Source organism: Phyllopteryx taeniolatus, chromosome 12 (genome assembly GCF_024500385.1).
Source record: "Phyllopteryx taeniolatus isolate TA_2022b chromosome 12, UOR_Ptae_1.2, whole genome shotgun sequence".
Taxonomy (NCBI): Eukaryota; Metazoa; Chordata; class Actinopteri; order Syngnathiformes; family Syngnathidae; genus Phyllopteryx; species Phyllopteryx taeniolatus.
In genome coordinates, this window is record NC_084513.1 from 11,907,951 (window position 1) to 11,931,147 (window position 23,197).

A 23,197-nucleotide genomic window follows, 5' to 3' on the forward strand; every position below is an offset into this window, starting at 1 on the left:
CATTAATCAGCTTCTGTCTCATTGAATCTATTTGACTCCAACAAACACCACGGGAGCGACATGTGGTCAGTAAAAGGCTTCAGTCCTTGCACGTACAATGACTTTAATTGCTCAGCCATTTATGTGGACCTCAAACTCGTCACCTTATTGGTTGTATCAAAAATGAATTACAATGATGGGAATGTTCAGTTACGATCAGATGTGGGTAGTAACGAGCTACATTTAAAAAATCGAAATAGGCCATTTATGTGAATCGTATAGATCCGCTGAGTTTTTCCTGGGGGGGGTGGTCCGGGGTCGCTGCCGCTGTCGCTGTCGTCATAGGCTGTTTCGTACGCCTTGAACGCTGGCAGGTAGACCCATTCTACGCATCCACCATCCACACACACGTAATTGTGACTGTTACTCCGCGGGAGTAATATGAGAGCGCATTGGCCTGAGGTTCCGCCTGTGCGCTCGTGACCTGCGCTTTGGATAAATCACAGGAGTTGACGAGACCAGAAAAAAATCCTTCCGCTGCTTCTGCTGTTAAGAAGTAACAATACTTTTACTCTTGTTACAATGATCTAAATGTCCCTCGCTACTTTTGTTTATCAATTATTGCTTATCAACTATTCCGTGCGCGAGACTTCGATTTCCGCGTTGGGTGCTGTTTGCGCTAATCCCATTCAAGCGCTAGTAACGTTTAAGTCTACTTCACCAATCAAAACGACACAAGAAAGTCACATGTCCTCACACCAACGTCTTCTATTGGGCTTCATAGGTATTAACACTAGATAAGCCAGACGTGCTGATCGTCGTGCCTACATGGTGGCCAAGTTGGGAAGGTCGTCGTCACTATGAAGGCAACTGCGCGTGACTCGTTTACATTTTGATGAACAAAAACAACAGCTTTCATGCATGTTAGTATTTTACTGGCACTGTCTGCCCCAACGTGGATATTTCAGCTCACTTATGACTTGAGAAAAGACCTGCAGTAAATTGCATACGCACACACAGACACACACAGCAAAATCAGAATTTGCAGATTCACATTTTATTTTGTAATTTTTTTTTTCATTGATGTTCATTCTGTGGTTAAAAAAAAATCTGAAGTTACTCACTATTTACTCAGTACTTGAGTCATTATTTCACTGTGCACTTTTTACACTTAAGTAATTTTTTGGAGGACTACTTTTTACTTTTACTTGAGTCACATTTTTGTCAAGTAAGAGTACTCAATTTTTTTTTTTTTGGTCACCTTTTTCATGCCCTTTTGGTGTTTGCATGTCTGGGATTTGCCTGAAATGTCAACATTTCAGCCTACAAGGACTACACTTGGAACCTGAGAAACATGCATAAGGCTGTCTAGGTCAGCGTTAGCAAAATGTAATGAGCTGAGGAATAAAACCAGCAGGTCAACCACAGCACATAAATGCAAATTGCAGTTCATCCAGCCTGAGCAGACCTGTTGGAGTTTATCACCGTAGAAAGGGTTGTTCACATAAAAAAAAAAAGTCAGTACAAAAGCTTTTCACAATATATGCATAACACTGAAGATAAATATGTTGAAATCAAATAGTTTTTGCGTATTGGAAAAGATAATCCTGATAATTGTTGGGGACTCCACGTATTGAAGTTCAATATTATCAAATTATATTATCAAAAATCTCTCCCTGGTGAGCCTATTGTGCTGTTGCACATGTATAAACAAACACAAGTTAATTTAAATCAATTCATTGTGGCTTAATGTGCCTCATTTAAAAAAATATATTTTTTTAAAAAATTGTGTTTTGAAGTAGGTCTGTCAAAATTACAGCGTTAAGGTCCATGATTAATCTGGAAAAACAAAGACCCAAAGACAAAAGGCTTCTTTATACTCGCGCGGACGGCGACTGCGCTGACGTCACTGCGGTTATCCCGCACGCAGTTTGCCTTTATGCTCGAGCGCAACCCACGCGCGCTGTTTTGAAAGTGTGGTGCAGTTCACTTCCAAGTCGGGGGTGTCGCTACGGCTGGTATTTGCTAGGACACCACAGGGTGGAGTTTCCTCTGCATTTTTTGGCCATTCAGCCAGCTAGCAATAATGAGTGAGGAAAATGACCCGGGTCTGCTTCAAATTCCGTTTTAATAAGATGCCTAATGGAAGTGTGGATGAAAGCAAAGTTGTGTGTACATATTACTGCGATGAACTGTCATTACATCGAAGCACAATCAGTCTAAAGTACCGCATTCGGGCAACATATGATGTTAACAACACTTGAGGAATCCAGCCGCAGTCATCAAGCTATACACTGACACAGTGCGACTCTGACTTGGCAACAAAAGGACAAGTTAATCACACAGAAGACCCATGATTAACTCGATTAACAATTTTAATCACTTAACAGCACTATTTTAATGCGATATTGTTGTGCAATGTTTGAATTAGCATATTCCCATTTTACATTTTGCCTGTTTGACATTCATGCGCTATTTGGAAAATATACTCACCAGTTAATCAATACGTCAATTTTATTTTTCCACTGAACACTTATTCTTACTTAAATAGGTTCTGTATTTTGAGGACTATTTTTTACTTGAATCATATTATTCTAAAGTAACTGTACTTTTTGGCGACTGGACCGACCTCTGATTATAACACTTAATTATAGGTTTATTATTGTGGTTGTAGTTTGCACTCCCCCTCTCCCCTCTGATAATCAGGATGAATTTGAGCCTCTGCCATATCGCTATATAGATGGATTTCTGGATTGACTGTAAAAAACTATAGATAGTAATAATTTTTAGTGCGTTGATTATGCTAGAGTCACACTTAAATCCACGCAACATTTCAATTTAAACTTCTGCTATATTGATTTTCTTCCAAGTTATTTAAAAAAAGAATATTTTACATTGATTCAGATATAGCTTGTGATGGACACATTTGTTTTACGTCCAACAAATATTCATGCTAAAATGATCAATTCATTTGCAATGAACCATAGCCTTATGATAGTCACATTAATAACTCATACACAATCACTTTGAGTGTCTTAAGTTTATTTAAAAATCGTCAATGTAAAACATCAATGCTTATTTTTCTGACAAAAATTGCCTGTAAGAAAAAATCCATGAAATGTACACAATTCAACTAAACACTTACAATAATACATCATCAGTAAGAATGTTCAAAATAAATGCATTTTTCTCACATTTATTTGGATTTAACAAGACATTTCTGTAGGAAGTGACTCATGAGGGTGTATGTATGGTGGAAGGCGGAACCTGTGAGAGAATGGTCCTTGTCTGTGTACCACTGAAAGAACAAATCAAGAAGAAATTTGAAAAATCAACACATTTTGACATTTCCAACCACCAGAAAAGGACACGTTTCACCACTTTCCATCCATTTCCATTCATTCATTAAATCAAACACCATCGAGGTCAATATTACCCCACCACTTCCCCGCGAGCCAATATTTACCATGGCCTCGAAGTCCACCTGCTCTTCCACCAGAGCTTTGGAGATCTGCGCTGCCTGCTGGAAGTGGACATTGTCTACGGGAAACACATGGATGCTGACGTTATTTGCTTGTCCATTTTCCATCCCGACAAACAAGAGTCCATTTGTGCAGAAAGCGTTGTACCGGCGAACAAGAAAACAAGATCAGATTAACTCACCGTCTGCTGTGCCGTGGACTAGCAGATACTTTATACCCTTGAAGTTCTTTGCTCTGGCTGTTACTGTGGAATTCTGTTAAAAACATGGATAAAAAGACCAATAAAAACTACTGCAGCAGTAGTGAGCAGTCAGTCTCTGCTGCCTAAACTGAAAAGAAAAAATAACTTTCATTTACAACCTTAATTCTAATATTTGTTCCATGAAATTGTATTAATTTAATCCCAACAGTCTATTCTCTTCATGTCATAGCGTTTCTCTTGACTGCACTGCTTCCAGTACATTAACATGTATGTTAGATGTTTTGCCCCATCAATTTATATCAGTCTAATCTTCCCAGGGACTTTAGAATACTGAGTAGTAGTATTCTAGTAGTAGTGCTGGCCAATGTAACAAACTACAGTGGTGCCTTGAGGTACAAGTGACTCCACTTACAGGTTTTTTGAGATTTTGCTTTGACTTGCAAGCTCAGACTTAAGAGACAAGCGCTGTATGGTGGCAGTGAACGCGACTCAACACACTGCAATAAGCAGCAGTTTGACCAATAGTGAACAATTTCTCCAAAAAAGAGGCTTCAAGCTGTTTAATGCCACTTGCACGTGAACTTTCCTGTCAAACTAAACATCAAACAAAGAGAATTGCACCTTGCGTATTTAAAATAACCACTAGCTTAATGCTAACACTAATTAGCATCTATGGTGCGGTGCTCTAACCCTTTAGCAACGGATTGAACACAAACGGTGCGACGACAACCTGCAGACAGACAATATAACAGTACTCACCGTCATATATTCTTTATCCTCTGTGTAAAATGACTAATAGTGCTGTATTGATGAGCTGAAGATGATTTGATGTCTCAATGACACGTTATCATGAATACTATCAGGACAAGCCCCACTGAAATATGATTGGCTGCTGCATCCAGGCAGAACTGCCTAGAACCCAAATGGAATTCAAAACAAAACCTCAATGAACAATATGTCTGTATCTTATACTGTCCCCAAGTGGAGAAGGCAGGCAGTGTGATAAAAAAACGTTTTCTTTTTATTCTATTTAATCATGCTATAACTGTATGATTTTATAAAGTATAATAGTATGGAGTGCTATTTTTCATCATATTTTGAGTTTCGAGCGTGGTCACGCAACAAATTAAACTTCTATCTCAAAGCGCCACCGTGGTTGCAATGGGACCGTTTCTTTAACCAATCAGATTTCAAATTGGCCTCACAGGTCCAGTTAGCTGGCCCACAATAACATCAGAATTTTCCTGTCCTCTTAGTGGTTGGTTTGAGCAAGCGAAGTTCGACAAGCCAAACTGTCTGTTGCGATCATAATCATTACCTTATAAGAGTCTGAATTCTCTGTCGGTGTGCCCATGTAGCGTTCAGTGTACACAGCATCTGCAGGACATATGATTATTGTTAACTTGGAAGTCTTCACTACAAACATGCATGCTAACACAACAAATGTGAATTCCAACAGAATTCTTATGGCAGTATTTTTAACATTACTACATTAAAGAATGAGAAAGGCCAGCTGTCTTTCTAGTTTATTCCTTGCATGAATGAGGAGAGATTGTACCGAGAATGCAGAATGCAGCACGCAAGGTCTTCTGACAAACATCACGACTGCTGTTCAACAAAAACATTGGGCCGCCTCTACCCAATGTGGCGCCCTCGGCAAGATTTCATTTGGCGCCCCCTATATCAACGATTTCCATACGCTTACAAAAGTAATGTACACCAACACAACCGTGACCCTAGTGGGGGTAAGTGCTATAGAGATTTGACAGATGGACGGATTGATGGATAATATGCTTACTTCAACACTGATGTAAAGTTAAAACAATTAACATACTTTAGTAAATACAATAAACAATAAAAGCATCATTAATACTACCACATCATTTCTAGCAATATTTTTTGGTGTTTGCTTTACATGTGAATCTGTGTTAGCGTTTCCATTTTAAGAGATAAGAGAAATAACTAGTTTTAAAACACCTGTAATTATAGTGAAAGTAATTTTTTTGCCCCAAGTTTGTGGCGCCCCTTGGAGGTCACACGGCCCTAAGCAGTTGCCTGTACAGTATTGCCTAATGGGGGTCTCAGCCTCTCCTCATGCTTATGTCACCAAACCGTGTGTTGTCTTCTTTCGATTAAGTTTTAGCCATATGCAACAACGGTTTACTTATTTGTTATGATGGCTCCCAAAAAAACAATTGAAGAAGAATTGTTCAAAATGTCTTGGTAAGAAATAAAGGGTCTAACCCAATAATCAATTAAGACAGTGTATGTACAAACTCGGGCTGGGACTTTAACATATTAATCATTTACAAACAAATTAATTTAAAAAAAAATCGCATTTTGTGTGCGGAACAACACAGAAACTTTGTCAGTCCACCATTTCCTGGTACACCGATTACACTGACCCACAGATGAGACCTCAGATACCAAAATGGAGGAATTGGTTGAAACAGCATTGCTAGCAGTGATAGGAGGCACATTTCAGTTGAAAAGAACTGCCCGATTGAAGCCTTAAAAAAAAAAGCGTGGTTATGTGCAATTGGTACAAAAGGAGTTTTTATATCACCGGAGTGTAATGTGATCACGAAATGTGATCCAACTTTTCAACTCCCACGCCAAAACCATTTTAAGGCAATGTTGTTCTAAAAAAAAAAAAAAAAAAAAAAAAAAAAAAAAAACCCTCTAAAATGGCACTATAACTTTAGGTCTGATTAATTTTGGCCAGGGATATTTTGTATTAGTTTTTCTCCTGTTTTGTATTGAAATGCTATTAAAATGCATCTCCAGAGTTAACAATATTCCTGTCTGTGTCAATTATTTGATTGTCGTCCACTAAAATCCATTTAAATTTAACCATGTTTCTTTTTAAGACAGATATTGTTATGCGATTTTTAAGACGAACACTGAATGCGATTAACCATGATTAATCAATTACAAAGCCTCTAATTAATTAGATTTTTTTTTTAAATCAAGTCCCAACTCTAGTTCAAACGAAAAAGACAAAAGTCATGATTGCACAAGCTTAACGCCAAACAAGTGCAGTCAAATACTACACAATGCACAAACAGGCGTTTCCACACATACTGTACCCCACACACACACACAAACTCGCTCTCTCGCACTCTCTAAAATGGAAACTCAGCGCCCTGCCAAGTAGTGGCAGACATAAGCTGGCATCCTTTACCAGTCAGCAGATGTCCAGCAGCAGTTCAGCTCAACTGGCAGAATTCACTTTTAAGTTTTTTATAGAAGAAAATACTCAGCTGGTGTGGAAACTAAGCTGACATGGTGTCAAAAACGATGTAGTAGTGGTTGGAATAAATATTTAAATATTGTCACAATGAGTATAAATATTTAGTAGCTCTAGCAGAAGGCAAGTGAAAGTGTTAAGATAAGTAAAATTGCTACTGCAATCGTCTTGGGTCAGATATTGTTGACAATTTTTATTCACATTTGAAAGTCGGAAGAAGTTTATATATAAATTATTTGGATATCAAGTAATATATTTAAAACAGTACAACTGCTAAAGTTAAGAATTAGATTTTTTAAACAAATACAACAGTTGATCAAGTGCTTTTTCGTGTCACCACAGCAGAGATTATCGTAAATTGAAATCAGAAATCAGAAGACAAGGATAATAGTTTGTTCAAGGATTGTTTAAGTTACTGTAGAAGAAGGGTTTGGTAACAGAAAAATGCAATATCTCAACACTATTGTTTATTATTATGATAATTTGGGTACAGATTTTAGCATCGATCAGAAAATTGGCAAAAATGTTGATAATTATTTTCCAAAGTAAAAGATGTTTTCAAAACCCTTATTTTGATTAAACACAAAGATAATCAGTCTGCTTTATTATTATTATAATATATATAATTACTAATATTTACTGCGTTTTAAAATAATAAATATAATCCTTCATATTAACTGTTACGAGCCTGAAATTCCGAGGATTTGGACAATTTTAAGTTAAGTTAAATTATAAAAAACAATTTGATTGATTAATTTGGTAATCAATTATTTGTTGATTAATCGTTGGACCTCTAGTTAAATTGTGCATAATGTTACAGTGTAACGCACTAATATTAAATGAACTTTTTAGGAATAAAACTTTTTAAAAATTTGTTTTAATGAACACTTAGGCCTACGCTACGCTACTATGTATATTCTAATGTTGGTGACGATGTTGATACTTGGAGAGCTAAGTATTTTTTGAGGTAGTACATGGTGTACAAAGTTTGAGAGTTTGTTCACCCACCATAATATTGCCACTTGGCGACTGGGGCAACTGCAATTCCACACTTAAAAAGTCCAGTTCCGGCACCCAGGGCCATCGAGGTGACGTACCCGCCATAGGACTGAATATTAATGAGAGGAATTGTCCAAAAAATGTAATAAAATATAATAAATAAAGTAATCCAATGTTGCACTTACCCAGCCCCATATGGCTATCCTGTCTTTGTCAATAAAACCCATATCAATGAATTTTCTGAAAACAGAACGCATTGAAGAGCAGTGCATTTTGTCTCAGTTCTAAAGTCAAAACACACTTTTGTACCTGACCGCCGTGATCTGATCCTCCACCTCAAATGTGCCGAGACGCCGATAGATGGCGTGCATTATCTCGTCACCTTGGTAACCGCTTCCTCTTCCATCAAATCTGGCGATGACGATCCCGTAGGTGCTGGCCAGGAAGGTGCCCCAGTTCAACTTGAAACGATAATCTACCATCTGACTACAGGGGCCACCATACCTGCAATGGTGTGTTAGTCAAAACGTATTCTTTGATCGTGGTCTGAGCGGTTTTGTTCACTTACACGTCAATAAGAAGAGGGTACTGTTTGGATGATTTAAAATTAGGGGGTAACATCATCTGATACCAAAGATCTGTTGGAAAAAATATCAATTAAATGTTCTCCCTTAAATTGAACACCAAATGGGGATAATCTTACCAAATCCTGAAATTTTCAAGGTGCCGTACTTCATTGTTGGCATTTGGAATTGCGTGAGAATGTTTTCAATTTCTTTGTTTTCTTCAAGAGTGGAGAGCGCTACAAAAAAGTACAATGAAATGAGTTGTTTGGTGATAAACCATTAAAATCACACAGTGGTGCCTTCTAGTGGCGTGCAATCGGAGGGGTAAATTGCCCCAGGCATCCCCCTGGGAGGGGGCATCGATATGGGTTTGGGTGGGTATCCAGCCCACCCAACATTATTTTTTTAACTATAATGCATTGCTGTTGAGTTCCTATTTTATATAAAGTATATTTCTGAGTGAAATGTTAGCACCTACAAATAGTAGTTTGAGTATTTAATTTTTGTTGGATATTGTATAAATTGAATTTCCCTGTGGTAATGAATATACTGTACAATAGTATTTGTCTAATATAATGGAATTGATCAAATTGCAGGTGATGTGGCAAGAATACAAAGTTCAAATAGGTGATACTTTATAAAACTATTGCTCTGACATTTTCACTCACAAAAAAATTATATTTGCTTCATATTTTCTTGACAGCCAGTTTCACACAATATGTGTGACTTTTGTTTCATTAACTTTGTGTTTAATGCACATTAATATCAATATTTGTGACATAAATAAATATTTAAGTAAATGGTTCATTTTTTGGAGCAGAGACAAAGTGAATCAGCCGATTTGTAATGGCTGATGTGACAATGAAATTCTGGCTGGTAGATGTGCATGCATGTGTATACATACGTGCACCTGGGCCTCGGTTGTCAATGAGCGTGTAGAGGGGAAAACCAGGTCCTGTTCCATCCAAACACAGGTTTAGATTAGATTAATCAGGGGGAAAAGTGTCATAAATCCACACTATTATTCACAGACCACCCCATTGGACCACAGGTGATTTTACAAATGTGTGTAACTGACCGTAGCAGTCCATGCGGTAGTACGAGGCGTCAGTGCTGAGGTAAGCTGAGTTGTACTGACACCTGTCTTTGTTGAAGTCGCAGGTGAGGCACTGACGGCTGGAAGGTCCGCTTGCGATTGTCACCCTGGTACACAAGCGACACGCAACTATTCAGGTGTGCAATGGCGCTCACGCCAATTCTTCTTTACAAGCTATTGTGTTACATATGTGGACTGTGCAAATTAAATACTTTAGTGTATGCCAGTGTTTCCCAACCTTTACTGAGCAAAAGAACAAAAATCCACCAATAGGTGAATCTGCGGGTGCTAAACTGTGTGTATGAGGGGTTCCACAGTATATCAAATCCTTTTTCCCCCAATGAAATGTATTGAAATGTCATTAAAATAGTTACGTTTTTATTAAAAAAATAAATTAAAAAAGACTGTATTGTAGGAAAACAAAAGAGAATTTCAAGAAATAAATAATAACATAAAAATAAACTGTTTTTATGAAATGTAATAACTGTATATACTAGGGATGGGCGAGTATCGATACCAGGTATTGGTATCGGGCTGATGCTGGCCTTATTTCAAGGTATTGGGTACTCATGAAGGCTAGTGATACCAGCCACTGATACTGAAAGCAAAAAAAATCATACGAGGAAGTCCTCCTTGCCAGTAGTTGGCACTACACTGCAGCGGTATAACACATTGGCGAATCATTATGTGCATCAAAAAGAAAGAAAAGGGCCTTGGTCACAATGACCTGTCATTGTGTTAACTTAATATTTCATGTATCAAAAGTACTAGTGGTATCAGTACTTGGTGTCCGTATAGTTGAGTACTCAAGAGTTAATACTTGTACTGGTATTTGTCTGAAAAAATTTGATATTGAACATCCCTAGTACATACTGTAGTAAAAGTGTTGGATGTGTTCCTTTAAGGCCGAGTGAGTGATGTCATTAACCGAAATCTGTCCTGGCCTGTTATTAAAGTGTTTCTGGTTGTGAGTGTGACCTACAGCAGCTCCTTGTGAGTGTTCTCATTTTGTATTTGTGTGTTTGAATGTTTGTTGTTTAATAAACATCGGTGACCGTGGCTCTCCTTGCTCACATGCCAGGGATTTTAATCGCTTGCAACACAAAGCAAAAACATAAAATAAAATAAAAAATCACTTATTCTGTTTATTCTAATTACTCATTCTGTTGTATGAATGGCAACAGGTGGATACACAGGTTAATTCTACCTTCTGCCATCCAGCGGAGAAGAAATTAATTGTTCTGCCTGTCACTATACGACACTGGCATACATAGATGAACAAGGACAATTTATTTGTAGTAAATACATTATAATTTTTACCAATTTAAATGACATTGATAAGGTTCCACTTTACTGCCTAATTTAAAAAAGAGAGAGAGCCTAAGAAAAATCGCTTACCTGTAAAGATTTCTCTTCACAGGCACCCCCTGATGCTCATTACTAACGAAATATCTGTGGAAAAGAAGTTAGTGAAATCACATTTTACTGCTTTTTTTTTCGCTTTTTTTCTTAAAGCTTCCATAGGTGACTTTTAATGGAATTCTCACTCACATGGCATCTTTTGTCAGCTTGGATATGTAAATGACTTCCCACTTGCCCGAGGTAATAGGTGTCGCCTTGCCCTTCAAAAGAGGCCTCAAGTCAGTCAGTCAGTTAAGTCAGTACATCCTGTTCTACCATGAATTGACTACGAATATTAGAGCTCGGACTGGCTTTTAAATCCTCATTCGCTATTTGTATGGAGAGTAACGAATTACCGAAATTTCTCGTGTATAATGTGCACCCATTTATAATACGCACCCCCAAAGTAGACCTCAAAATTCTGGAAAACCTTTCTACATATGTATAATGCATTTTTTTTTCAATGCATGATTTTGTTTCTACCCGTATGACCAAAACATGAATTATCTGTATTTTGTTAGTTTTTATTTCAAAGAATTATTCTGAAGTTAAGCACTTTATTTGAACACGTAATCCTTTTTTCTTTTTTTATTTACTTGCTCTTATTTTGAAATTCACAGCCCTACTTTTATTTAGTAAATTAGAAAACACACAGTTGTGCTCATATGTACTACAGATGAAAACTAGCCTTCTGGCTAATTCTAGCTTTTTTAACCATGTGTATTTCATGTGTTTTATGAAATTGCATTGTCCCCTTTCAAATAAACTGATTAAATTTTTTTATATATATATATGTTTGATTACCAGGCAGAATTTGTCAGATTTGTAAGATGGGTTCAATTCTTTAAAGAAAAAAAGGACTGGGCGAATAATTTTTTGTTTCAATGGGATTCAAATTAAACGCTCAAGCATTTCAGAAAAGCATTTACATTAAACAAAACATAACCATAAAGAAATTAATGATGGTTGTTGTTCAGTCATATTTATAAAATAAATAAATAAATAATAATAAAAAATTTCACAAATTCTGCCCGGGTATGTAAACTTATGAGCACAAATGTACATATATGCAGTCATACGTACCTCTGTCATACTGGAATGAAAGTGTAGGCTACACCTTTTTTTATAACCACTAGGTGGTGGAGGCATTTTGGAATGAAAGTGTACACCTTTTTCATAACCACTAGATGGCAGCATACATTTATAAAATGTGAAAGTGTTTTTCCATTTGCCCCTATACCCATGTATGCTGCGCACTATTGACTTTTGACAATTATTTTGGGAAAAGAAATCCACATTATACATGAGAAATTACGGTACTTCCAAATCAGAATCGAAGCGTTACTCCCTGTACTATTCCAAAGTAATAGTCTAACAAATGAAAAATCCAATTTGTTACGTCTCCCTCTGGAAAGGTTTTCGTTTTTAGTTTAAAAAGGCTTACTTTAACCCTCTCTGGGTTTTGTGCCTGTCTGTGCCATACATTTTTGCTGCCTTAGACCAGCTGCTAGCCAGGGCTACCTAGCTAGCCGGCTATCTGCCACATGTTGGATGAACTTTCTCCCATTATTTGTGCCGTGGTCGTAGTCCACCTCGGCGATGGCTCCTTTTCGGCTTCAGTTGTGGCACTGCCATGAATATCCTTGCAGCTCCTTGGGGTAGGCTATCGGACGCATCCTTCCGCGCAGATCTGATTTTGTTTTGTTTTTAAACATTAAGCGGTGATCTCGGTTGAGCTACAATGCGTACATGCACAAACTATCCACAGTAAGTCCAAATGGCGTCTGCCATAAACAAAGGCTAAACATTGTGAAATATTTTTTATTTTCTAAGGCAATGCATTGTGGCAGCATTGCAACTCGTTAGAATAAATTAAGTGACATATTATTGTTTGATTTGTTGTGATTTGAATGCAATTCAACAGATTCAAAAGTCTTTTTTTTTTTTTTTTTACATTTTTTTTTAGGCAGACTTGAGTGCTAATTCGAGTCACCACCGATTCGTACATAGCCTGAATGTATATGTATCCTTTAAAACAGGAACAGCTATGTTTTCAGACTGTGGTGCATAGACAAAATTAGAATGTTCATTTGTTGGAAAATCATACAGTATATAGCATTTTCTTATAACATGATGAACATTTTTGTGAGAAAGCATTATTACATAGTGTAACACTCAACACTCCAAGGACTTACATCTTTGATGTGATGAATATGTTTGTAGCCACTGGTGTCGCTTAGCACTTTATAGAAACTGATTTTATCTTCAGCAAAGAAAAGAGGCAACGGCACATACTGCAAGGAAAAAAAAAAAAAAAAGCTTTCAGTTCAGTTTGCACGATATTTACAGAAATCCTGGTAATAAGACTCACATGGCCAACCCAGCCTGTCTTGCTCATTTGCTCGAATTTCTACACAAAAAGGAGAACAATGGCTGTATTTAATAAACATGTAATCATGATCAAATCACGTCATCGGTGAAGGGAAAGCGACCTGTTTTTCTTGCCAGCTGCTTCCGTCAAAGTCGTAAATCTGCACGAGCACGTAATTCTGCTTTCTGGTGAGCCACTGCACCGCGACACGGTCGTCTGTGACCCAGGTGACCGAGCTCAAAAGGTGATCGCTGAACACAAAGTGACAAGAAATGAAACACTCCAAACTGGATGCAACAGCTGACCGATCGAGGTATGAAAATACAGACCCAGATGCAACAGAAGCAGGAGGGAGCACTTGAGTGCGGTGGGACGGATTCATAGTATCAACCACAAACAGTTTGACCTTAGTCAGAGGTGACCCAGCCTGCAAGAGATTAATTATTAGTGGAGGACATTTTATGGCAGGAAAATACAGAGCATTTAAACTAAAAACAAAAAAACTTTTTAAACCAAATTGCAAATGTAATTAAACACAAATTGCACACACAAAATGGAAAGAGAATACTGTACATGCCATCGGCTCTGTGTGCCTTTAAGAGGCGGGGCATGGTGGGCAGGCGTGTGAATATCTGAGTGAGAGGTGTTGCTGACAGCAGCTTCTGCATTTTGCAGTTTTTTTTGGGGGGTATTTAATAAACAGCTGTAAAGAGGAGAGCCACAGTCACCAATGTACTTTTCAGCCATTGCCGAATGGCACCCCACCAGGCCCACCAGGCCCTGCCTCTTAAAGGGACATGCATGTACACAGACAGGACAATATGTACTGTATTTTTATATATTTTATGCTTTAATTTGCATTAAAATACATTTTCAATGTGTTCAAAAGTAAGTTTTAAGTTTAAATGTCATTAATGAGCGATGGAGGGGTAAAACTATTAAAACATTTTTTTTATAAGGTCTATCACAGGTTTTCACCTATTGTAGGTGTGTCTGGAATGTATCTCACATGATAAAGCTTCCAATCAAATTGTTCTGATGTCCTCACTCTACTGCGGAACCTCTTAAGTCGAATCCCACTACACTAAGTTGTACAATTTACAATGTGAGCAACATGTTTAACATTTTAGTAGTCTTTTTTTCATTTTTGTGATAAAACTGTAGAAGTGATAGCCAAAATAAAATGTGATAACTACAGAACTGAGAACATTGCAACGTAGTGCAATGCGATACACACATCACTATGGCTAAATCCACCAACAAAAAAAGAGCGGAATGTACATTTTCTTATGCATTTTAGCTCAGTAGCTCTCAGCATTCACATGAAATTTCTTAGGTGAGTGCAAGTACTACTTTGAAATATTGTCATTGGAATGCATTCAATCCCACCTTTGGGTAAGGAATAGCCACAGTTTGAGGGTACTGCTCCGCTCCGTACAAGGAAAACTCCACTTTGGTAACTTGTGTGTCATTAAACTCGGCGTAGGCCAAGAAGCGTGCCGTTGAAGACCACCACAATGCTCCATTTGATGCAAACACCTCCTCTAGAGTCATACATACAGAAACAACCAAGATTAAGAAACAAAAAGCCTTACCTTTCGTTGTTATACAGGGTGTTCCAAAAAACATTGTCATCATTTTGTACTCTAATAACATGGCTAACTCTCTTTCAAATGATCTCAAAATTTAACAAGTGGTGTAAAAACGTAAGTTTAAACTCGTTTAAATTTCATGTTTTCCATTTTCTTTTTCCCATGGTGAATAATGACATTCCCTCACAGTGGAAAGCCATATTGTGCGTTAGAAAACGCTCAAAGACAGTCAAAAAAGATTCTTGCAGAAGATCAATAAAATTACACCAACTGAAAAGTAGGTTTGGACATGGCGCAAAAAAGTGAAAGAAGAATGCAAGAAGAAAAATATCCTCTAGGCATATTTAATATAATAAAACAAACATAACAGGTGCTTTGATGCCATCTTGGTGCCAAGTATCTATGTTAAATTGACTTGAGGAGCTTTGTGGAGACAAAAGTATTGCTTTGACACCATCTTGTGGAATATTGGTGCCAAGAAGCTATGTTGAAGTCTGGGGAGGAGCGTCTATTAGATAGGCCAAACCCCTGTCTAATAGAAAACTAGTGCTTCTGCATCAGGAATTATGTTGAAGTGAGTTGAGGACCTTCACAGAGAGAAAAGTAGTGCTTTGTCACCATCTTGTGGCATCTTTGTGCTAAGGAACGATGTTAAAGGTCCTGTATTTTGCCAAACCAACTTTTCCTAGTATTTGGGATGCAATGCTGGCTCTATAGGGCCTCACTAAACGTGAAATATGAATTAAAATCCAGATGTATTTTTCTGTCAAGAGGGCTGAAATCAGGTCCTTCGAATTTCTCGAGCTTATCTACATCACTAGCGAAGGTCTCCGCCTTCCTTTTCCACTCCTGAGCCAGCGATGTAAACATAACAAACGTGTGCTCTCACAAGTGGGTCTTCTACATGGAGGCAACCAATCTGAGGAAAGGGGGCGGTCTTGGCCAAATATGGACAGTGGATAATAACTTGGGTCAAACAGAAATAGCTATCAGAGGGGCCTTTTCTGAACACTTGTATGACAAAACCAAGGTGTTTTTTTTTTTATCTTTATGAAATTGACACAACGGAATGGTTAGCACGTGCCTCACAGTTCTGAGGAGCGGGGTTCAAATCCCGGCCCCGCCTGTGTGGAGTTTGCATGTTCTCCCCGTGCCTGCGTGGGTTTTCTCCGGGCACTCCGGTTTCCTCCCACATCCCCAAAACATGCATTGTAGGTTAATTGAAGACTCTAAATTGCCTGTAGGTGTGAATGTGAGTCCGAATGGTTGTTTATATGTGCCCTGCAATTGGCTGGCGACCAGTTCAAGGTGTGCCCCACCTCTCGCCCGAAGATAGCTGGGATAGGCTCCAGCAAACCTGTGATCCTCATGAGGAAAAGCGGTACAGAAAATGGATGGATGGACGAAATTGACACTTTTATAGTAAGTCCATGTTAGACAGTCACTCTATGGAGGTCTAAATAGCCAAAATACGGGACCTTTAAAAAGCTTTGCATTGGTCCCAACTATTTCAAAACAGCCTGTATTATATCTTCTATTATATCAAATATTGATTGGACATCTTTCTCAATTGAGACATACACACAAACCTGAACCGGCGTATGTTCCTTACCCTCATATACCCAGTCAGGCACGCCATTCAGGATTTCATTCTTTTTCCCATTGTGGGTCACTTGTACAGCTTCAGCAGTGACATCAGCTTTTAAAAAGACATTGTAGTCCGATATGTAAGCCTGCACGACAACACGCACTCGTCGTTATTAACATGAAAGAGGCAGCGTAAGGCAGAGGCGGTGATGCTGAAGTTGCTGCACCAATACACAGGGACTAGTGAGGAGGCTGTGGTGGAAACTCACATATTTGTGTCCCACTGGCGCCCAGCTGAAGTACTGCACCTCGGCTGGAAAACTCACATTTGGAACAAATGTCCTACAGTGAAACATGAAATAGAGTTATTAAGAAGTAAATCACAAATACTATTTATCTGGGGTGTACGTACACTCCTCATAAAATGTTAGGGGTATTGGGTTTTGGGGTGAAATTTCAGGATGAACCTAAAATACACTAACGTTTAGAAGTGAACTTAATTTGAGCTTGTTTAGAGAAGCACAACAGGTGTTTGATACATCAATCGACCAATACATTTGCAAGGACGTCTACTTACAGTATATGCCTTTCTGTGACTCTTCCAGTCTCTCGGTTGCAACCTGCTGATGACACTATAAGCTCAGTGTTGGCAAGACTTCACACAGGATGTTCTCAGGGAAGTGGCCACTCAGGTTCGAGCAGGTGGATTCAAGCCTTTATTTTATTTGGTGTTTATTTGTATGTTTGTTACTCAAACGGACCAATTCACGTGTAGATGGGCAGTGACAACACGGTGACGAGCTGGAAGCAAAGGGTTGCGACTTGCGGTAGGGTTTGTGCCGCGTTATTGATTTCGTTTTGTTTTGTACGTCAATGACAAAGTGAGTAGGGACACACATGTTTACGGCAAGTGCCTTGTTTGCAATAGCCATTACTTGTTGAACCAGAATGTGTTATTAGAGTATATTAAGTGATGTTAATTACCTTCTATCGATCGCTAAGTCAGCAAATTAGAGAGACTGGAGGAGTCACAGAAAGGCTTGGAAATCTTCATGAATCAAACACATGAATTTCCCCATTCAACTGCTTGTTAGAATACACCAAGTTGTGCAAAACGAACTGAAACATTGACCAGTTGTCATGTGAAAGCCGAATATCCTTTACTTTTTGTGAGTAGTGTGTGTTATGCTTCATTATGATTAAAAAGCAAAAACTGCATTCTTTCCTGACACACAAAAAAAAGGATACTCACAAATTGCTCCGGTCATAGATGGAGTATGAGGCTGTGTAAGAGTGTCTCCATTGCTGGTGGATCGAAAACACAAAAACTGCTATTGTATTATTAGATTACTGTATAAATAGAGATACACTTCATGAGTACACAGCATTAAGTGCACTTGCACAATTTCTTCTTCTTTTCCTTTCGGCTTGTCCAGTTAGGGGTTGTCACAGCGTGTCATCCTTCTCCATGTAAGTCTATTTCCTGCATCTTCCTCTCGAACACCAACTACCCTCATGTCTTCTTCCCTCACTACATCCATCAACCTTCTCTTTAGTCTTCCTTGAGCTCACTCTCCCTGCAGCTCCATCCTCATCATCCTTCTACCAATATACTCACTGTCACTCCTCTGGACGTGTCCAAACCATCGAAGTCTGCTTTGTCTCCAAAACATCTAACCTTGGCTGTGCCTCTGATGAGCTCATTTCTAATCCTATCCAACCTGGTCACTCCTAGAGAGAACCTCAACTTCTTCACCACCTCCAGTTCTGCATCCTGTTGTCTCTTCAGTGCCACTGTCTCTAATCCGTACATCATGGGTGGCCTCACCACTGTTTTATAAACTTTGCCCTTCATCCTAGCAGAGACTCTTCTGTCACATAACACACCTGACACCTTCCTCCACCCGTTCCAACCGGCTTGTAGCCGTTTCTTCACTTCCTGACCACACTCACCATTGCTCTGGACTGTTGACCCAAAGTATGTAAAGTCCTCCACCCTCGCTATATCTTTTCCCTGCAGCCTCACTCTTCCCCCTCCACTCCTCTCATTCATGCACATATATTCTGTCTTACTTCGGCTAATCTTTGTTCCTCTCCTTTCCAGTGCATGCCTCCACCTTTCTAACTGTTCCTCCACCTGCTCCCTGCTTTCACTGCAATGTCATCTGCAAACATCATGGTCCATGGGGTTTCCAGTCTAACCTCACCTGTCAGCCTATCCATCACTACTGCAAACAGGAAGGTGCTCAGGGCTGATCCGTGATTCAGTCCCACCTCCACCAAAAACTCCCCTGTCACACCTACAGCACACCTCACCGCTGTTCTGCTGCCCTCATACATGTCCTGCATTATGCTAACATACTTCTCTGCCACTCCAGACTTCCGTATGCAGTACCACAGTTCCTCTCTGGGTACTCTGTCATACGCTTTCTCTAGATCCACAAAGACACAATGTAGCTCCTTCTGATCTTCTCTGTACTTCTCCATCAACACCCTCAAGGCAAATAATTAATCTGTGGTACTGTTTCTAGGCAAGAAACCATACCGTTGCTCACAAATACTCACTTCTGTCCTAAGACTAGCCTTCACTTCTCATTCCCATAACTTCATTGTGTGGCTCATCAACTTTATTCCTCTATAGTACTCACAGCTCTGCACATCACCCTTGTTGTTAAAAACTGGCACCATCAGACTTTTCCTCCATTCCTCAGGCATCTTCTCACCTGCTAGAATTGTGTTGAACAAGTTGGTCAAAAAATTCACAGCCACCTCTCTTTGATGCTTCCATACCTCCACAGGAATGTCATCAGGACCAGATGCCTTTCCATTTTTCATCCTCTTTAATGCCTTTCTAACTTCCCTCTTACTAATCATTGCCACTTCCTGGTCCACGACACTTGCCTCTTCTACTCTTCCTTCCCTCTCATTTTCCTCATTCATCAACTCCTCAAAGTATTCTTACCATCTATCCAGCACACTACTGGCACCAGTCAACGCATTTCAATCTCTATCCATAATCACCCTGACCTGCTGCACATCCTTCCCATCTCTATCCCTCTGCCTAGCCAACCTGTTTAGATATTTTTTTCCTTCTTTAGTGTAAAACCGAGTCATCATATTCCCCTTGCTTGGCCTTTGCCACCTCTACCTTTGCCCTACGTCGCATCTCCTTATATTCCTTTCTCCTCTCCGCAGTCCTCTCAGTGTATCACTTCTTCTTAGCTAACCTCTTTCTTTGTATGATTTCCTGTACTTTGAGGTTGCATCACCAAGTCTCCTTCTCTCCTTTCCTATCAGAAGATGCACCAAGTACTCTCCTGCCTGTCTCTCTGATCACCTTGACTGTAGTGGTCCAGTCTTCTGGAACCCTCTTGTCCACCGAGAGCCTGTCTCACCTCTTCTCGAAAAGCCGCGCAACACTCTTCCTTTCTCGGCTTCCACCACATGGTTCTCTGCTCTGCCTTTGTCTTTTTAATCTTCCTCCCCACAACTGGAGTCATCTTACACACCACCATCGTATGCTATCTTGCCACACTCTCTTCTACCATTCCCTTACAGCCAGTAACCTCCTTCAGATTACATCGTCTGCACAAGATGCAATCCACCTGCGTGCTTCTACCACCACTCTTGTAGGTCACCCTATGTTCCTGCCTCTTTTGGAAGAAAGTGGTACGGACAATGGATGGATGGATGTTAGTTGACTTTTTTTCAATACATTTGAACTGAATCATTATTTAAGTACAGTTATTTTATTATGCACTATATGAGCGCAGTGCCAATGTTCAAATTGCATAATATTTCAGTGGCTTATAATGATGATAATGATAGTTTTTAAGGAATACAAACGCTCTCGTTTTTGATGAACAGTTTAGTATTTTTTTTTAGGTGGTCCTTGGTGTAAAAGGTTAGATAACCACCCGGCCCCGCCTGTGTGGAGTTTGCATGTTCTCCCCGTGCCTGCGTGGGTTTTCTCCGGGCACTCCGGTTTCCTCCCACATCCCAAAAACATGCATTAATTGGAGACTCTAAATTGCCCGTAGGTGTGACTGTGAGTGCGAATGGTTGTTTGTTTCTATGTGCCCTGCGATTGGCTGGCAACCAGTTCGGGGTGTACCCCGCCTCCTGCCCGATGATAGCTGGGATGGGCTCCAGCACGCCCGCGACCCTAGTGAGGAGAAGCGGCTCAGAAAATGGATGGATGGATTTATAAATGATGATGATAAATAAATTAAATTGGTGGGCCGGATTAAAGAACGTACAATTTGTTGGATTTTCATAAGGAGACCCCCTTGCATTCGACACATGCATGATCTCTCACCTTTGTGTAATTGCTTTCAAAAGCAACATATTTACGATCCCCTGACAACAGGTAGTCTGTGGCGTCCACTTGATCCTGTAATAAGACACTCGATATAAAAAAGGCCATCCTATTCCAGTAGTGTTTGGTGTCAAATATATATTTTTTAAATACATATATTACAAAGGTTGAATTGCTCAAGTATAGTGACTCCTTGTTTGTTTCCACATTGTGAAGGAAGACGCTCCCATCTCTTGTTTTGTGCAGATACTCGTTATCTGCACGTGCAAAATAACAACACACTTGTGAGAGAATTGTTCCGACAGGCAAGAAAAAGAGAGGGCGACTTGGAAATGCTATAAATACCTGATATCCAATACAGATTGTAGGCTCTCCACCTAATTGTGTTATTGAAGTAGTCTTCAAGGGTGAAAGGCCTTTTGGGACTTTCTGATTCTGAAAAAAAAAATGAGGTGGAGGAAGAAAAATATGCAAGGTTGTCTTTGTGTCACATGGGGGTGCTATTTGGGCCACAGCTGTATGACTTAAAGACAGAGAGAGAGGCTGGGGTGTCCAAACTTTCTTATCAGGGCCATGTACAGGAAAATCAAAGGATGCGAGAGCCTTTTTAACAGTCTTGGACTTTAATTTGTTAAACACGCTAAAATCAATTCATCAAGCAATTGTATTATGTTTATATACAGTGGTACCTTGACATAAGAGTTTAATTATTTCAGTGGCCAAGCTTGTAACGCAAAACATTTGTATCTCAAATTATTTTTTCTCAATGAAACAAATGTAAATACCACCAATTCATTCCAGCCCTAGTGCTCCTTCTGGTGTACCCGCCTTGGCCAATGGGCCAAAGCTTCACAGCTACAGTAAGTGACTTAGTAAGATGTAGTTATACTATTATTATTTTTTTTGCAGAGGATAAAGAATATATGCCTGTGATTATTGTTCTATTATCTGCCTGCATGTGTTGTGGCAACATTTAATTACATTTTTTTCAAATATCCGTTTCTTAAAGCAGTATAACGCCGCCACATACTGTAGATGCTATTTGTTAACCTCGTGTTTGCATTAAGATAGCAGACAGTCAAATTATTATTGTTTTAAATAGACAACGTAAGTATCTGTGTTTTATGTTTAGTTTGAGAGTAAACTCAAACTGGGAATGAAAATAAAAAATCAGCCAAGCAACAAATCGAAACTTCAAAAACCCGTAAACTGGGACGCTCGTAAGTCAAGGTACGCTACCACTGTATAGCCTATGACTCAGATCGCTAAAAAAAATGAACGGTGGGATGCAAATGGACTTTGGACACCACTGCAGTGTAACAACCAAATGCATAAAAAAACCATCACGGGTGAGTGCAACTCACCAAACCGGAGCAGAAAAACAAAGAATTCAAGTCACACCGGTTGTCCATGCAGATGCCGCACTGATAAGAAAACACATTTCATTGGAAACAATTAATAAACATGCTGAAAGGTCACTTACTGCTGAAGTAAACCGCCGTCACGGTTATTAACGTGATGACGACAGCCGCCCCTAGCAGCACCCACAACACCTTGCTGCAGCCCTGTGGAGGGTCACACCATTATTGGGCTTTCCCCACCCCCCCCCCTCATCCCAACCCCGCCAAAAAGTTCTGTATTTTCCAACCACAGTAGTAACAAGTGATCCACTAGTACTGACCATGACGCAGATGAAGTGGACGCGCGCCCCTTAAAGGATCCTCAGTGCTCCAAACTTGACCGTAACTCCTCTTCTGGTGGACATACTCTCGCCCCGAATAGATATATTAAAAGATGTTGAATAAATCCACAAAGCGAGCCACCAAACAAAAAAAAAAAAAAGAAAAAAAAGAAAAGTGAGCGCCGTCCCTTGTGTGTGTAGTTGAAGTCGACTTCTCACTTCCCGTCGCATTCCCGAGTCCTTCACCAGACGCATGCAACGCCGCTCGGATAACTCGCACACACGCGCGCGCACACACACACGCGCACACACTTACTCAGACGCGCATGCGCGCACACACACGCACGCAACTTTCTTTTTCGCTTGTAAGCACGACATTCAAATTCTTCAGCACTGCAGAAGTTTCAGTCGTTTTTTTTTTTTTTTTGTCACGTTTGCCTTGGTTGTGCAAAACCACTTGAGCTCCCAACATTCCAAAAATTGTGCATTTTTACATTCATTTGTGCTACAGTGGCAATGTATTAAATACCACACTAATTATTTGCGATTCAACTCAAACAACTCGTATAACATTTTAACCAGTTCACCTGTTGCCAGGTAGACTTTATATGTCTCCACCATAACTGCCCCATAAACCACGGAAATTAGCATGTCAAATAGTCACAACTGTTAC

At 39.5% G+C, this 23,197-nt stretch overlaps 1 protein-coding gene across 1 annotated transcript; it reads right to left on the reverse strand.

Annotated features, from left to right (window-relative positions):
- Window positions 1–3,004: 3,004 nt before the first annotated feature.
- On the reverse strand, window positions 3,005–22,811 carry fap (fibroblast activation protein, alpha). The gene is made up of 26 exons (XM_061793260.1): window positions 22,525–22,811; window positions 22,327–22,408; window positions 21,189–21,278; window positions 21,006–21,100; window positions 20,844–20,918; window positions 17,778–17,830; window positions 16,795–16,867; window positions 16,551–16,671; window positions 14,736–14,890; window positions 13,676–13,773; window positions 13,468–13,597; window positions 13,347–13,385; window positions 13,171–13,269; window positions 11,126–11,196; window positions 10,973–11,026; window positions 9,557–9,681; window positions 9,383–9,433; window positions 8,616–8,714; window positions 8,481–8,550; window positions 8,222–8,416; window positions 8,098–8,152; window positions 7,922–8,021; window positions 4,982–5,040; window positions 3,643–3,715; window positions 3,446–3,519; window positions 3,005–3,277 (listed from the first exon to the last, which is right to left on the reverse strand). The coding sequence occupies exons 1-26, from the start codon at window positions 22,525–22,527 to the stop codon at window positions 3,176–3,178; spliced, it is 2,241 nt and encodes a 746-aa protein (XP_061649244.1). The 5' UTR covers window positions 22,528–22,811; the 3' UTR covers window positions 3,005–3,175.
- Window positions 22,812–23,197: the final 386 nt, after the last annotated feature.

What these genes read in the sequence shown, in the direction of transcription:
- fap (XM_061793260.1), bottom strand. An exon ending in ATCTATGACCGGAGCAATTT is followed by an intron (nt 16,868 to 17,777) that starts GTGAGTATCCTT and finishes GTTTCACTGTAG; the next exon opens with GACATTTGTTCCAAATGTGA. An exon ending in TGGCTATTCCTTACCCAAAG is followed by an intron (nt 13,774 to 14,735) that starts GTGGGATTGAAT and finishes AATCTCTTGCAG; the next exon opens with GCTGGGTCACCTCTGACTAA.